Source organism: Primulina eburnea, chromosome 13 (genome assembly GCF_022965805.1).
Source record: "Primulina eburnea isolate SZY01 chromosome 13, ASM2296580v1, whole genome shotgun sequence".
Classification (NCBI taxonomy): domain Eukaryota; kingdom Viridiplantae; phylum Streptophyta; class Magnoliopsida; order Lamiales; family Gesneriaceae; genus Primulina; species Primulina eburnea.
The window spans coordinates 28,072,981-28,089,358 of NC_133113.1; the positions used below are offsets into that span (position 1 = coordinate 28,072,981).

Here is a 16,378-nt window from a genome sequence, read left to right on the forward strand (position 1 = left end):
AAAAACTTGTGTGAAACGGTTTCACGAGTCGTATTTTTTTAAACAAATATCTTAGTTGAGTCATCCATGAAAAATATTACTTTTTATGCTAAGAATATTATTTTTTATTGTGAACATCAGTAGAGTTGACCCGTCTCACAGATAAAGATTCGTGTGACCGTCTCACAAGAAACATATTCTTAAAACTGAATGCCTAAAGTATTTTAAAAAATATTAAAATACTAAAAAATCCTTGTAAAATAATAATAACATTTTTCCCAAGATAATTTTGCACTAAAAAATCCTTGTAAAATAATAATAACATTTTTCCCAAGATAATTTTGCTTCAAAACATTGTTATTGATATAAATAAACGGTCACTAAATGAAAAATTAAATATAAAATATAATTACATATAACTCTCTTCAAATTTATCATAATTACGAAAAAATCCAACTATATTAAAATATTATATTTGTCGTCTTGAAGTTTTTCAAAACGAAAAATAAATCGAATAAATTCTTACAATTTTAAAAATTAAATGTTAGAAAAATACGAACATGAAATTACTGCATGTAATATTAAAAAGTATCTTTGTTATTTTTCATAATTTTCAAAAGAGATATATATAATATTTAAATATAATTGAGTTTTAAAGAAAATAACAAATCTCAAAGAAGAGAAACGAGATTAACTCTAAATATAATGTCAAAGTCTGATAAAAAAAAGCAAATAATCAAAATCTATTATTTCTAATCTATTGGATTTCGAATCCTTTGATTTTAAATATTTTTATCATTTTGAAATCCACCGACCTAGGTGTGGCATTTTTTTTTTGGTAAACATTATTTTTAAAACGATGCCTTTTAATAATTAAGTTAATTTAATTTTCAAAAAATTAGCTATTAGATCTACTATCTAATACTATAAAATATGAATTATTTTAATTTGAAGAAATTTAAAAAATAATATAAATTTTTTAAAAAAAACTTGACGGCATGATTGTATGAAATTAAAAGAAGAAATTAAATTAAACATAGTAATATTTTTACGATCACGACCTTTGTGATAGCTTTTAATTCTCCACCTTTTTTCACTTTGGTGGCCACTAAAAAGCACAATCTTTGGGGCAATTGAAAAGATTGCGATGATTACAAATTGAACTTGTCACAAATACAATGGAAGAAAAACCATAATTTCTTATTTTCTAGAAGCTCCCGATGCTTGACTATTATATATATATATATATATATATATATATATATATATATATATATATATATATATATATATATATATATATATATATATATATATATATATATATATAATTCAACAAAAAATTACTATTGAAAAGAAATTTTTATTAGTATTAATTAAAAAAATTACTATTGAAAAGAAATTTTTATTAGTATTGATATATTAATCTATCATATCAATAGAAAAAAATAAGAAATAAATACATAATTAAATATGAATTTTTTTCGAAAAAAATTAATTTAAATTTGATATCTCTGGAAAATATAAATTACATTTAAGTGTCTATGTAGATTATATAATTTTATTTAATTTCGTTTATAATTTTGTGTTACTTTTATATCAGTATCTATCGTACTTAATAAAATATAATTTTTTATATAATATTATATTCTAAATTTTGAAAGAATTGTCATTAATTTTTTTATATTAATTGTATATAAATTAATATTATTATTATTTATTTTAATTAGAACTATTTTTTTTACATATTTTAAAAATAATTAAAAATTTCAATCAAAATTTATTTATCTAACAATTCAATTTTTCAAAAAATATTTTTTATTGTTTAAATTTTTTTAAAATAAAATAATATATGATTTTTAAATATATTTTATAATTTTTTAATTAATAACATTTTCACTATTAAAATAAAGAAATCAATTTAACAACATAAATTTATTATATTTATTCTAACGTTATCTCAAATTACATAAACTTTTTTAATAATATTTTAAAATTAAATATATTTTTTATATTATATCATTATTCAATCACTATTACTTAGTTATTATTAACTATTAATTAATTACATTAAACAACAATCCGAGCGCATCAGGGAAGACACTTGTATAACATAACAGAGAAGCTGGCAAGATGCCATTCCACGACCGAAACTCTTACATTTACTTATTTTATTTATAAAATAAAATTATTCAATAATTTACCATAAAATCAATTCTTGCTTACGTAAAAAATCATATATTTACTTGTTTTGAATCAATTTAAACAATGAGAAAGTTCATAAAAATTAATGTACAGTAATTTTTATGACTGCGCGTCTGGACGCATGGAATGAGCATAAGTAACATGTGTGTAGTTATACGAAATTCTACAAGTACAAGAATCTCCGCTTACCTCGAGCGTATAGTGTATAGGATGAGATACTCATTCAGGAACGTGTATATATACATACCAAAGACGCATATTTTGATTCTTCGACGACGTAGACCGTGAACATGGCGAGTATTTATCTGGTATGGATCTAATCCTCTGCATTATACAGCATCAGAAGTAACAAAGGACCTCTATTAATAACTAACATATTCACTAGCACGGAAAATTCTGCAGATGACCATGCACAAGCTTGCTGCTGAACATCAGGAGAAAAGGTCCAGTATGCAGTAAAATCACGACCACAAAGCGTGGAAAAGGTTGATGTTACTTACCAGGCATTTCCCTTGCCTGCCCGTTGTGCTTTCCACTCCAGATTTGTTTTCTTGTACTTCGGAAAACATCATGATCGTATTGCGCAGTATCGTTCTTGAATGCTGCAAGGAGCTGATTCAGTGTATTGGCATGTGCTGTATAGGGCTTGGAACTATATATTAACAGGGATTCTTCGGAAAGTCAAATTTGACCAAATCCAACTTCAACGTGTTGTATTGACATAAAGATGAACTTTTCTCATCATGATACACAGTAGACGATAAACTTTTTCGGTGTTGAGACAGACGAGTAGATGGTCGCGCTTGTTCAGCTGAAGCTTGTGGTATGTCTGCTCTGCTATCAGTAGTTATCTTGTGAGGTGAAATAAGAGGAACATATGACTTGGACACCTTTTTCATTTCTTCCTTTATTTTACCGAATTCCTGTTCAAGTTCTCCCACTCGAGACCTCATCCTTTCCAGGTCAACTTTCAGCACCCGGTTCTCTCGTACAACATTTACCCACCCATCTCGCTGAACTACTTGCTGAGCTGATTCATTTGAAATTGCAGGGCCGGATTCAGCATCGAGAACATGCAGGTAGCCAGCTAAAGCAGTTCTCAACTGCATCTGTTCAAAAAACAAAATTTGTAATATCACTCTAAGTGGCAACCTCTCGTTTTGGGATGCATGAGCACAAGCATCTATTGAGAGCTTCTGAAAATCAATGATGCTACACAGTTGCTCCCGCTCGTTATCTGAGAGCCAGTGATGTGCCTGCATGTTCGCCAGCAATTGTCAGAATTCTTGATATTTCAGTGGCATTGTTATTGAGTGCCTCGTTCTAATGATGCCCTAGAAAGGTGGGATTTTATGGGAAGCCTTATATTATCACACTACTTAGATAAAAAGAAATAATCTAGAGTTACTATTTTGATAGCATTTTTACTATGGAACGATAAAGAGAGGAGACATTTGACTATTAACCAAAAAACAAACGTGGATGAAAGTCAGGGCACACCCGATATGCACGAGCAAATAAAGTCACCTAAAATTAGCTATATTAAATGTGAGATTACTTTAAAAACGAGACTTCCAACACATCAGAAGCAAAATAATTTACCAAACCTTGAAGAATATATCTAACGCCCTGTACAGCCCATCATGCAAAGATCTGGAAGATTCTGGCAAGGTTTCTGCCAATGAACGCAGATTTCTGGGTTTCAAATTTACATCAGAAGCAACTTCTTGGATGTAACTATCCACCAATTTAGCAACTCTCTTCCACCGTCCGGACGATGGGGATGCTTCGAGGACAAGCGACGATGGCGATCTAGTAGTTACACTAGGGTCAGAAGAAACAAAATGCTGAATCAATCTTTCGACACACTCATTATTATACAAAATATCAGAATCAGAATAACTAGGTATTAGAAGACTATCCAAGGTTGCGAGTTCTAGCTGTGTGCCTATTCTCCACTCCAAAGAGCTCTGACATGTGTGATTAACTCCCAAAATTAATGCCACACGAAGAAGCCCCAGTAAAAAACGACAATAGGATTTACCCTTCTTGTCAGGTAGTAACTTTACAACACTTTGCAGGAGAACCCTCTGATCAACAGCAGCCGGAGTCATGCTGAAACTCGCAACTGTTCTACCAGTGCCCGTTTGTCCTCCCGGCCATCGTCCCAGCCCCGGGATATATTTCTTACAATAGTACATTATGGCAGATGCCAAATTTTCAGGTTGTATACCTTTGACCTCCATTTCCCGAATTAGCCTCTCGAAAAACTCAACACAGAGATATGAAATGTCCTCAAACCACCAGTCAGATTCAGTGCCATGGATCTTCGCACCAGTGCTTATCCCATTCCACAGGATGCTACCTCCAGGGCTTTGCAGACTACCGTACATCTTCATTGGCCATCCAAATAAACTGGGATCAGTACAGACCATTACAGATAAATCATTTATACATCTACTTGTAATTCGAAGTTTGTCTGCTCTCGTAATAAAGGGTTCACAACTTTGGAGAGCAACAATGCAATTCTTCCAGTTTCGTATTATATGCTTATGGAAAAAAGTTTCCGACTTGGACAGTAAATTTTCATCTCCATATTTATCTGTCATATCAAGATAGTCTGCTGCACAATACAACATCACTACATTCCTTGGTGTCAATTCTACTCGGACACCATAGCAAAAATTGACTATCATTAGAAATGCATCGGCACCCCCTGGAAACTCTTCAAGAACTGTTGTGAATGTCTTATGAATGGTGCTTTGAGATTCTTCAATGATCTGAGCTATCTTCCCACATTTTGAAATCAGAGGAAACTGAAAATAATCATTTTAATAAGATCTTAGCTAGAATTTGACACTGTGTAACAAATGAAAATTGAAAGTGTTATTTTCACTTTAAAAAGTATTAATCACACTCCACTTCAGATTTTTGTGTAGTCAATGGCCAGGATTGCTCCTTGACATTCTTCTCAAGTTTTCTACAAACAAATAATATAATATTTAAAAAACCTATATGCTTCCCTATATAGGAAACAGGTAAATTTATTGTCGTTGACATATAAATTTTACTGTATTAGAAATGTAAATAAAACAATTGAGCCGCAAATATCGAAATTATGGATCATCAAATATTAGATCAAACTTTATAATTGATTTTCAGAATATTATAATTCTAGTGGTTGATATTGTAAAAGTATTGCCTCATGATTTTATCCAAATAACAAATGACAAATAGAATAATTAATATTATTAATGAAATCAGATTGCAGTTTGCAAATGTAGGTAAAAGAAAATTTACCTTGTGAAGATGGAAGTTTATGCCATCCACCACCACAGAAATATCGCTTGGAAGATTTGAATTGCAGAAACTGACATGAAACACGAAAATTTCAAATTGCCACGCTCCATGCAAAGTTCAGCTTATTGTAAATTACTTTTTTTTATCCAGTGTGCATAAAACTCTACTATTTTAACAATTTAATCTCTCTATTCTCTCCAGAAACACCAAGCTTCTCAAACTCAGGCCATTTTACCTGATTCATATCATATTCCCCGCAGCAAAAAACCACCGCCACAAAAATAAGCTCTGTAAATGATGTGGGCTAACTATTACCAAAACCTGATGCTCTAATAAATCGATACATACTTCACTATAGCTATATAACTATAGAACATAATCTCTCTCTGATTGTGTTTAGGGATAGTTCGTAGTTTATGGGGTGATCGAACTAGATAATTTTAAAAATACATAGCAAATAATGAAAAGGGGAATCACCAGTCGTTTCCTTCACGGTAAAATGCGGAAATTTTGCCGGCAGGAGCCATCACAAACAAAATTCAGGAACCAAGAGACTTTCAACACATCCTTTTCTCTAATAAATGACGAATTCAATTCAAGAATCAGCTATTTCTCTCTGTCCCAAAGCATAAAGGGATGTCTCCATCAGGAATTCAGTTTCTTTCAAGCATTGAAGAACCCTAATGATAATTCCACAGCTCAGCATATCATTAATTATGGATACAATCATACCCCACAAAAGGGCAGCGCACCAACCACCTCAATTCAAACAGGAGAGAGAAAGCAAGGAGTCTCGCGGAGTCATGAAAAGGGGAATAAAGAAGAAGAAGCAATCATACCTATAAAGACTCTAACTTTACAACTCTGTATCCTTTGTTGGTGCTTCTAAAAAGTCCAACACACGGTTCCTGATGATACATCACTTCACTCAATTCGCTTCATTAATACAAGCAAAATTTACATAGGTGTGTCTGTGTACATAAGTAGAAAAAGAAAAAGAAAGCGACAGAGAGAGAAAATCCAGATAGGTTGTTAAAAAATAGCTTCACTCATCATTCCATCGTATCGCGTTTGTGCGTCTTCTGTTGAGTTTGATATATTTATTCATGATAATATGGACATAATAATTATGATCTGTGGGTGTTTTTGGTCCTCATGCATGCGCTGGCAGGCGTGTGAGAATGATATAGGCCGGCCAAGGAGCAGATGGCACAAAGACAGAGACAAGAAAACACGGGAGATAATTATTAAGAGAATAAAATATTTTGTAATGCAGAGCTGATTGAAGTTTTTCGTCGAACGGGTGGTGTGGGAGAAGAAAGAAAAAAGGGCTGAACAGCGGGTGAGAAATAGGCTTTTGGTCTTCAGAGTTTCTGCGCGTTCAAATAGATACTTTCAACGTTTTCATTTATGCTATATAACAAATATTTTAGAAATTTGCAGTGTCAAATATCATTATCTACGACAACTCTAAGTCGCGACCCCGCTAACCGAGCCTGGCATCAGGAAACCCCATAAGATGCTTAGAGGGAATGGCGACCTGTGTGTTGATGCTGGGTGATGATGAGTTACGATTGTTGAAGGATAAGCAAATTCTCATTGAGAAACACCAAAAGAAAAGAAAGTTATAATTTGTTTGATTATGGAATGAAATGCAAATAAGATGTTGTGATCATGTTTAGCTAATTCCAGCCAAGACTTCGACAGGATTCACCTTCCCCCGTAAAATGGAAAATATAGGTCCCCTACTATTTCATCGTACGATATCGAGTATTTAAATCATATTTCCGCCGAAATGTCGAGGCATGTTACAAAAAAATTACAAATCATGTTGTACTATTGAAGTGAATTCTCATAGGTACAGGACATATATAGATCCTTGCAACAGTTAACTCCTGGAGCAGTCAGAGATTGTCAGAAACAGAATTTCACATGTAAGACAAAAATCGAACCATATTGATCTACAGATATCCTCGAACAGGAAGACGTGACAATAACTGCACATGTAGAATAGCTGAAAATTGGATTCTCTCCCTTAAATCTTAATTAGCCGCTGGTTTTGAAGTAGCTTTTTTTATTGCTTCAGCATAAGTCCTGTGTTGGTAGGTTAGTGTGGATTCGAGTAAATCCCAGAGCGATGTCTTCGGGTTCCACCCTGAGAAATAACAATATATGAAAATCAAATGGTAGAAAAAGGCTCTTACTCGTAAGCTACTAAACTGCATTTTTTGCTTCTTGGTGATGAGCAATCTGCAATTATAGAATTGACGAGCGAAAAAAGTAGATAATTTTGGCTTGAAATTTTGCCAATCTCTATGATCTATCCATATTCTCCAAATTTCAGTATCTTCTGCTTCTCAAGTTCAGACATTGATGTGGACAACCATTTGGGCAAATAATGAGTGCAATGAGAACCAGATTGGTAAAATTTGATGAGAACTACAAATTCCAGCAAAAAGGATCGATTGTGTTCGTTGGAACCAGACAATTAGTAAAGGACAGCCCATACACCCCATAAAATGGAAGCACCGATAATAAAGGACTAAAATTCAAATTCATGTTAACACAAGAAAATGTAGTTTTGACCTCAAGAACGATTCATTACCAAGTTGTCTGTTGATTATAGTCATGTCTGGAATTCTCTTGTCACTATCATCATAGCCTTCACCATAGAATTCTTTGGAGCTAATATCAGTAGTAGGTGTCTCTAGCGGAGATTCCCCACTAACCTTAGAGTAAACCTGAAATCATGCAAAAAGAAAGAAATTAGTCACCAAACAAATAGTTTAATGTGAAGGTTAATTGTCAAGAAGATGCCAAATTCTTAGTTTACCTGAGTCATCATTTCAGCTAGTTGTCTCACTGTAACTTCATTGTTAGGGTTGCCCACATTAAATATTTGACCATTAGCTCTAGCTGGATTTTCCTGAGTTTAATCGCACCACTTAGCTATTGTTAAACATATTCAGATAGAGAAAATATTGGAAAAACCAATTTTGAACATACGATCATCAAAAGAACAGCTTCAATGGCATCCTTAATATAAATAAAGGTTCTCTGTGACTGGCCACCATCCACAAGCTTTAAAGGTTCACGCCTCAAAAGATTCTGAACGGAAAGAGCCAACATTTAGAATATGAGATGAGCATAAATAGTGTTTATAGCTTTCAGATTAGCCATGAAAATGATCACATTGCTGAAGCAAGCCAAAACTCTAGGAACACCCTCACTCGGCCCATCAATTCCAGGTATAAAATCCATCCGGGGACCAATCCAGTTGAAAGGCCTCACAATTGTAAAATCAAAACCATTTTCAGCACCCTCGGCTGTTATACAAGGTAATTAAGATACATATAAAGTGTCAGTTACAGCACAAACACCAATAATATTTGAATATAAGGTCAATGCTCACCATAAATCAGTCTTTCAATTAACTGCTTTGCGCATGCATATGACCACCTCTGTTTTTCAACAGAACCAAAAATGCAAGGGGAGGCATCTTCCTTAAGAACATAATAACTAGGATCCTGACAAAAGATATTTAACAAAATGATTCACTATTTGTTTGAAATTTAAAGCAGTCAAGAGACCAAAATCCATCAAATATGCCCTCTTAAACTGTACAGTCGCACAACTGATTCACAGCTTTACGCGAATTACACCACCTCAGTCATTATTTACTAACTATATTGCTGAAAATCCACATTTCCAATTCAAATATTAACATTAAGACATTCTCCATCAAAATAAAGTTCTTCAAAGTAAAAATAGAATCAAGTTTGTCAAAAATCAAATATAACAAACGTATATATTTAAACCATAGTCGGTGAAACAGGCTCAAAACAGAAATAAATATTTAAGAATTGATTTGTAAAACATGTAATTCTTAAGGCCTTTTCCACGGAAGTAACACCTATGTTGTATGTGTGTTAAGCAGTAGGGAAAAAACAAACAGATAGGAGATACAGAAGTATAAGTCAAAGTGTCAAACTATCTTAAACAAAACTTATTCCTCAAATATTTTTTAAGCATAGATTAAAAGCATGCAAGGCATTTTTCACTTCTACAAACTATCTGAGAACACTTGTTTTTGTCAAGACTTCTTCTGCATCTTCAGTTAAAGTGATTATTTTTGTCAGAAAGAAGCATGAAATTGCTGATACTAGACATGCAAAGAAAAATAAAAGGGATAGAGCAAAAAACCAACAGGAGACAGATCCAAGGCACAACATTCAAAGGCAATTACAATTTGCTGAAGTCAGAGGCAAACCTAGGAATCAAACTAGAGTATACATTTCGTATTTTAGAAAAATGAAATTATTTGAGTTTATTCTCTTGAGCCCGTGACTGACACCCCTTCGCCCAATGGGTCTGCCTTGGGCTAAGGCGGAAGAAATCTCAATAACAAATAAATAAAAGAAATAGCACAACATTATGAAAGTGTAATGCTCAACTACGGAAATATAATCCTACACGAGAGGCGATGCAAGCAAAGATTCACCTGGCGTAACGGGCTATCTTTGGGTAAAAAGCTACCAATGGTTTTTCCATAAATTTCACAGGTGGAAAAATGTATGAGCCGCTTGCTGTTTTCCGAGCAGTACTTGACCTAAATCATCCAAAAAAATTAACTCATCATCCAAAAAATTAAATCACGAATTATTCAAACAGACCTGGTAATCATCAAAAAGTACGATGGAAAACTTACCACCGGGAGAGCATCTATGAAGTTGCTATAAATTGTGTCAAGAGGACGGGTGTTGTAATCTGCTGGAGTGCATATAGCAGCAAGATTTATGGTCTACACCACACAAATTTCAAGTGTCAATCCCAGTCAAAACTCAAAATCACATAAATCATGTCCACACAAAAGTACTAAACAAGGAGGGTAAAATCACAGCTGGAAACGAACACAAAATAGACGAAGCAAATTTCAAGAAATTAATATATAACTGACAAAGCGGAAGGAGCTGGTAAATTAAAATTGACACCGGTGCAGAAGAAAGTTCCATACAGCGAACACTTACATAGACAGCTAGACTCACGTTCACATCAAACTTAGATCCAAAATACAAATAAATATCATCAAAGTTCTAAATAAATAAACTACAATTTCAGAAATAAATCCAGTTATATAAGGACTCAATCACTCAAAATTTCAATTCCATTATGGTTCAGACGAAATCTCCAATCGCCACATGAATTAAAGTCGAACATCATCAACAGTAAATGCAATGCCGAGAACAGAAACGAATCAAACGAGAAGGAAAATCCAGACAGAAACAACAAACTCTGGAAAAATGCAGCAATTAGAGAAAAAGCACCGATAATTTACAAGATCTGCCATGCGAATGAGGCCTTCGAGGCGAGAATCATTTTTAATGTTGAGACGGTGGAACTGTATCCTATCAGCCCAGGGGAGGGTGGAGGGCTCGAGGAGACTCTTGATTTTGTCACTGTATACATCGACGGCTAGCACCTTGTGCGGGGTCTCCATCACGAGCTTCTCGCAGAGATGCGAACCAATGAATCCCCCCGCGCCAATCATGCATATCGTCATCGGTTTGATCAGATTCCCGTCCAGATCCAGTCTCGCACCCGCCATTTCCAGTGGTATAGCCGGAAACTCGTATCACCGACGGATTTTTTAGTATTGCGTGAGACTGATTGCGAAAACGGAGCAAGTATGGAGGAAATCAGAGGGGATTAATTAGGAAAAACGAGGAAAACGGGAGTCACGAAGTATTTATTTAAAAAAAGGGAGTCAATATAAATTTACTTTTTTATACTCTGTTTTAAATTTGTTTAAAATTAATTTTTCATTTAGTGTATTTAAATTTTAATTTTAATTTTATATATATATAAAATTTGTAATTTAATTAAATAAAAATTTGTAATTTAATTAAATAAAAATTTGTAATTTAATTCAAACTCGAGCTTTTGAAAAAACTTCGGGCGATAAGTTAAGATTGTTCACAGTGGAGGAAGAGCCTATGACTGACGAGGAACTGCGTCGTCTTGTTGTAAATGATATGATGTCTGTGAGTTTTCAGAAAAGAGTTAGAATGTTCGTCAATAGATCGTGGCCATGAGTAAGTGCTGAGATTAATTCTTGTATGGAAAATAGGATGATATGTGGGATGTGTTCGTCCTACGATAGCTCGTGGTTTCGTGTATTGGGGACACCTGCTTCTTGGCTGACTGAGACCGTAATTTTGTTCTTTTTGTTTTTTGTTTTTTGCGTTGAGTTAGTAATTAACATATTTCACTTTTATCACTTTCAGCATATTCAAGAATGTTGTCGAGGGTTGCTCCAACTACAAAGGACATACTCACATTTTATGTCACAAGAGGTGTCATTGATGGATGTCGATTTTCATCAGCTGGTTTCGAGTGCTTTCAATGAGGGTGGAGAGTATAATATAGAATGTTTGATGCCCTATGTGAGAGCAGAAATTAGTGAGTGGCCGGCTATTCTATGGAACAAAGCCAAAATAATTTTGATACCCTTTCATCTTCCTGGGCATTGGGTTTTGTTAAAGGTTTTGCCTAATCGTAAGAATATCACAATCATGGATTCAAACCGTAGCGTAGATAGGTCGGGCAAGACATTGCTTAAACTTATTAACCCTTTGTCTCTTATGCTTCCACATATGTTGGGTGTTGATTCTTCATAAAGATAGAGTATAGTTAGGCCAGAAAATTTTCCTACTCAACAGACGAGGTTAAAATTTTTTATTTTAAAAATTATTATTTCATTATTGTTTAATGTATATCAATGTATTTAATGTTTGTTTTTCATTGCAGCGGTGAATGTGGAGTCTACTGTTTAGCGGCAGCAGCTTATACCATGTTTAGAGAAAATGCCTATCAACTTAACGATGAGAAGATTGAGGAATTTAGGCATTATTGTTGTTGTTGTATTTGAGATAAATTTTGGTCATTGGATTAAAACATTTATGTGATACATTATATTGATTTTTAGTTACATTATGTATTTTTAGTTAATGAATGTGATCTATATGCTCAATCTATTTTAAAAAATGAAAATTGATTTTATTCATTGGTTCGTGTAGGTATCTATTTTAAACAATGAAACATGAAACCAATTTTCATTGTTTAAAATTTATATGCAAAATGAGATTACTAAGGAAATGAAAAAATACATTCTGGAACGACATGAAATCATCAAACAATGCCAAGGAATTGAAAAAATACATAAAAAAAAAATATACCATGAAAAAATACATTCTGGAACGACACGAAATCATCAAACAATGCCAAAGAATTGAAAAAATACATAAAAAAATACCAGACATGAAGACACGAAAAAACGTGAAGGGACACATGCAAGGGACACATGCAACGCCCGCACCGCCGAACGCTCTCGGCGGAGCTCGGCAGCGCCTGCCGAGAGCTCTCGGCAGTGCCTGCTACTGGCAGGCACTCGCACCTGCGCGGACAGTGTGCGCGCAGGTGCGCGGGTACTGTTCACGGGGTCGCGATTACACGCGACCCACGCGACCGAAATTTGGTGGGTCGAGTTTAGATCGAGAAACATATCGATTTATGTACAATAAACATTAATTTAATTTCATATGCTTCTATATTAAAGTTAATATGTAATGAAATCTGTTACTAAATAATTTTAGTGAAATTAAAAAATTAGTTAATATTTATATATAATAAATATTAATTTCATACACTTAAATATACATTCATTAAAATTAATTTCATATGCTTACATATAATTCATTAAAGTGAATATGTAATGAATTTTTATAGTTCAGTTGTGTTATTATAAAAAATTTGTTAAGATTTTTAGTGGAATTATAAAATTTTTTAAGACCCTATTTGTTAGAACAAGAGATACATTCTTGTCAATTTTTTAACTAACATACTTAAATTATAATATATAACTCATTTTAAAATTTTTACACAAATAATATTTTTATTTATATTTACGTTTTAATCATATATAAAGTGAATTATATATTATAAAATGATAAAAAAATCAAAATTTCTTACCTACGCAACCCATGGAGACCCAAACTCGACCCAAACCCTAAACCCTAAACAAAACCCTAAACCAAACCCCTAAATTATCACTCAACCCACGCGACCCAAAATTGAAAAATTTACAAGCCTACGCGACCCATAAATGAAAAATTTACAAGCCGATTACTCACCCTCGAAAAAAATTAAAAATTAGCCACAAATTACAATAAATTAATAAAATCAATTCGATTGTCTTTAAATTCAAACAAATTACAAATAATTCAATCCTATCTTCTACCAAATTCTCCAACGGATGGAAATCTGTTTTGTTTTTTCTTTCCACGTCTTCTCTTGATCACTGGTGGCAGTACTAACATATCATCAAGAGGCCACTCGTTCTGATTCAGAACAGGATAAATCGGCTCAGAATACGCTAAAGACCATATCATAACAGAATAATACTCTGAGCATAAGGAATATAAATTAACATCACGAAAATAACTCGCTGCAATGGCATGTGAACATAGAATCTTGTCAATATCGAATTCCCTACAGGTACATCTCTTTGATTCCAAATCCACAATGTCACTATCCGTAGCACTTCGAACATCAAACTCGAGACGGCCCAGCTCATAAACTTGATATGCCCGACCAATATTAAACCTTTCACGTAGAATTGACTCAACAGTTGGAGTGAAATTTGTTGTTGATGCTATAGATGCATTTCGATACCTTGAAAACCAAGATATAGTCAAAGTCTGCAAAGAATTTAATAGTGCAATGATTGGAAGTTGTCTTTCTTCACGCAATCTTGCATTTATTGATTCAACACCATTTGTTGTCATAATATTATACCGAGATCTTGGGCTATATGCTCGAGTCCATCGATCCAATGAATCACTTTCACTCAAAAACTTTGCAGCATCGGGATATATTTTCTTAAACTTCTCGTACTCCAAGTCAAAGTCGATTTGCTTGTAAATTTTTGCTAACCACATAAACATTTCGGTACAACCCTTCTTTTTACAACGAATTTTCATATTTTGTGACAAGTGCCATATACAATGACCATGATGTGCATTTTTGTAAACGTTGGCAACTGCGGCAATGATGCCCGGATGTCTGTCTGAGATAATCACCAACTCATCCTCATCAACCACTACTTCCAAGAGCTTCGTCAAAAACCAACTCCACGAAGCAATGGATTTCACATCAACAACAGCCCAAGCCAAAGGATATTGATGAAAATCTCCATCTTGTGCTGAGGCCACATGTAAAATACCGTCGTACTTTCCTTTCAACCATGTACCATCAATAGATACTACTTTTCTCATGCATCTATATCCTCTTGCACATGCGCCATATGCTAAAAACAAATACTTGAATCTATTATGCTCATCTACTACTAAATCTATTATACTACCCGGGTTCATTTTCTCGGCCATTTTCAAATACGAAGGCAGAAGACCAAAACTTCTTTCAGGATCACCTGTGAAGATATCATGAGCAAGTTGTTTACCTTTCAAGGCTTTGTAATAGGTAATGTCAACCCCCTTATTGTGCATCATTGTCATAATAGATTTTGGTTGAGGTGTTTTCTGTTGTCCTCGAAAGTTCTCTACCAACATATCACAAACGATAGATGAGCTAGCTTGTCGATGCTTTTTACGCATTCCAGTCATGTCACAGTTGTGTGTGTTGCAATATGTACGAATCACAAAATCTGTTGAGTTATCGTGTTTTGAAGTCCAAATTCTCCAGCTGCAACCTTTATTCACACAACGAACCGAATAGATATTTCTAGAAGATTTGACACTTTCAAACTCAAAAGACGAGTTCAAAGCAATATTGGATAGCACTTTCTTCACTTCGGTCTTGCTTGAAAATCTTTGACCAATAAATAAGCTTGAACCATCGGTAAATGAATAAGTATCAGCTTGAACATTAGTCTCAGTATCATGAGCTATACCAATGTGGTGGATGTTAACATCGTTATCATCGACATTAATATCATCTATATCCTCCACATCATTTTCTGTACTCCTCACATCATTCTCTTGTATATTTTCAGTTTCTAATACATCATTATTGGTACCATGGTCATTTGAGACAAAAGTTCTATCAAAATAGTGATCGTACATATTTGTTTCATCATCAACATACTCATCATCCAAATGCGTAAAATTTAAATCCGGTGACATGATATTTTCCCTTTGAACAATATCAAGGGAAACAACACTTAGTTCAAATTCTACGTGAAGTACTGGTCTTTCTTTTGCACATTTAAAATATAAGTATGATTTCAAATCATTATCATCCTCAATATAAATTGGACGAATATTGCAATGCTTCACGTGAGGAAGATAACTTAATTTCAATTTTTCTGTACCAGCTAGATTTATAATTCTGTATATCTCACTTTCTATATATTCCACTGAACAAATATCAGAATCCAAAGGAATAGCTGCCCACTTACCACTAGACCATGAACGCCATTTAAATATATTATCTTCATTAACTTCCCATTCTCCGTTGTACTCAAACAGAATAACTTTTGGCATAACCTACAAAAACATAAATAAGAATATTAAATTATAGACAATATAATTTATTTAAAAAAATATGTTAATGAATTACAACATTGACCACCACATCACTAAACACACGTGGGTCGCGGAGAGAAACGTGGGTCGCGGTGTTCACCGCGACCCACACGTTTGGGTCGCGTGGGTCGAGGTGGGTCGTGGTCACCTAAGCCACCGCGACCCACTGGGGTCGAGGGTTGAGGTGCACCTCGACCCACCGCGACCGTGGTTGTGTGTGCACCTCAACCAATCTGTGCACACCTCCACCCATACACCTCCACTGTGAACCTCTATCCATCAATATGTGTGGT

The 16,378-nt window shown here is 34.1% G+C and overlaps 2 protein-coding genes and 1 long non-coding RNA gene across 5 annotated transcripts; 1 reads left to right on the forward strand and 2 right to left on the reverse strand.

Annotated features, from left to right (window-relative positions):
• Nucleotides 1-2,311: 2,311 nt before the first annotated feature.
• On the reverse strand, nt 2,312-7,095 carry LOC140809948 (BTB/POZ domain-containing protein At3g44820-like). 3 transcript variants are annotated; one of them, XM_073167734.1, is made up of 6 exons: nt 6,976-7,095; nt 6,324-6,420; nt 5,962-6,164; nt 5,485-5,554; nt 3,792-5,000; nt 2,312-3,440 (listed from the first exon to the last, which is right to left on the reverse strand). In XM_073167734.1, exons 3-6 carry the CDS (start codon nt 6,009-6,011, stop codon nt 2,844-2,846), a joined length of 1,926 nt encoding a protein of 641 aa, XP_073023835.1. In that variant the 5' UTR covers nt 6,012-6,164; nt 6,324-6,420; nt 6,976-7,095; the 3' UTR covers nt 2,312-2,843. The 3 variants fall into 3 exon arrangements, with proteins under 3 accessions (XP_073023835.1, XP_073023834.1, XP_073023833.1); XM_073167733.1 differs by having other exon boundaries at nt 5,962-6,243; XM_073167732.1 differs by having other exon boundaries at nt 5,962-6,243; nt 6,324-7,074.
• A 399-nt stretch (nt 7,096-7,494) lies between these two features.
• LOC140809949 (UDP-D-apiose/UDP-D-xylose synthase 2) lies at nt 7,495-11,194 on the reverse strand. The gene is made up of 9 exons (XM_073167735.1): nt 10,820-11,194; nt 10,193-10,285; nt 9,986-10,093; nt 8,897-9,011; nt 8,677-8,810; nt 8,491-8,592; nt 8,318-8,410; nt 8,090-8,225; nt 7,495-7,639 (listed from the first exon to the last, which is right to left on the reverse strand). Exons 1-9 carry the CDS (start codon nt 11,087-11,089, stop codon nt 7,527-7,529), a joined length of 1,164 nt encoding a protein of 387 aa, XP_073023836.1. The 5' UTR covers nt 11,090-11,194; the 3' UTR covers nt 7,495-7,526.
• A 251-nt stretch (nt 11,195-11,445) lies between these two features.
• Nucleotides 11,446-12,474, forward strand: LOC140810668 (uncharacterized). Its single transcript, XR_012113273.1, has 3 exons — nt 11,446-11,693; nt 11,769-12,208; nt 12,292-12,474. It is a non-coding gene; the product is annotated as an uncharacterized lncRNA (long non-coding RNA).
• The last annotated feature ends 3,904 nt before the right edge of the window (nt 12,475-16,378 follow it).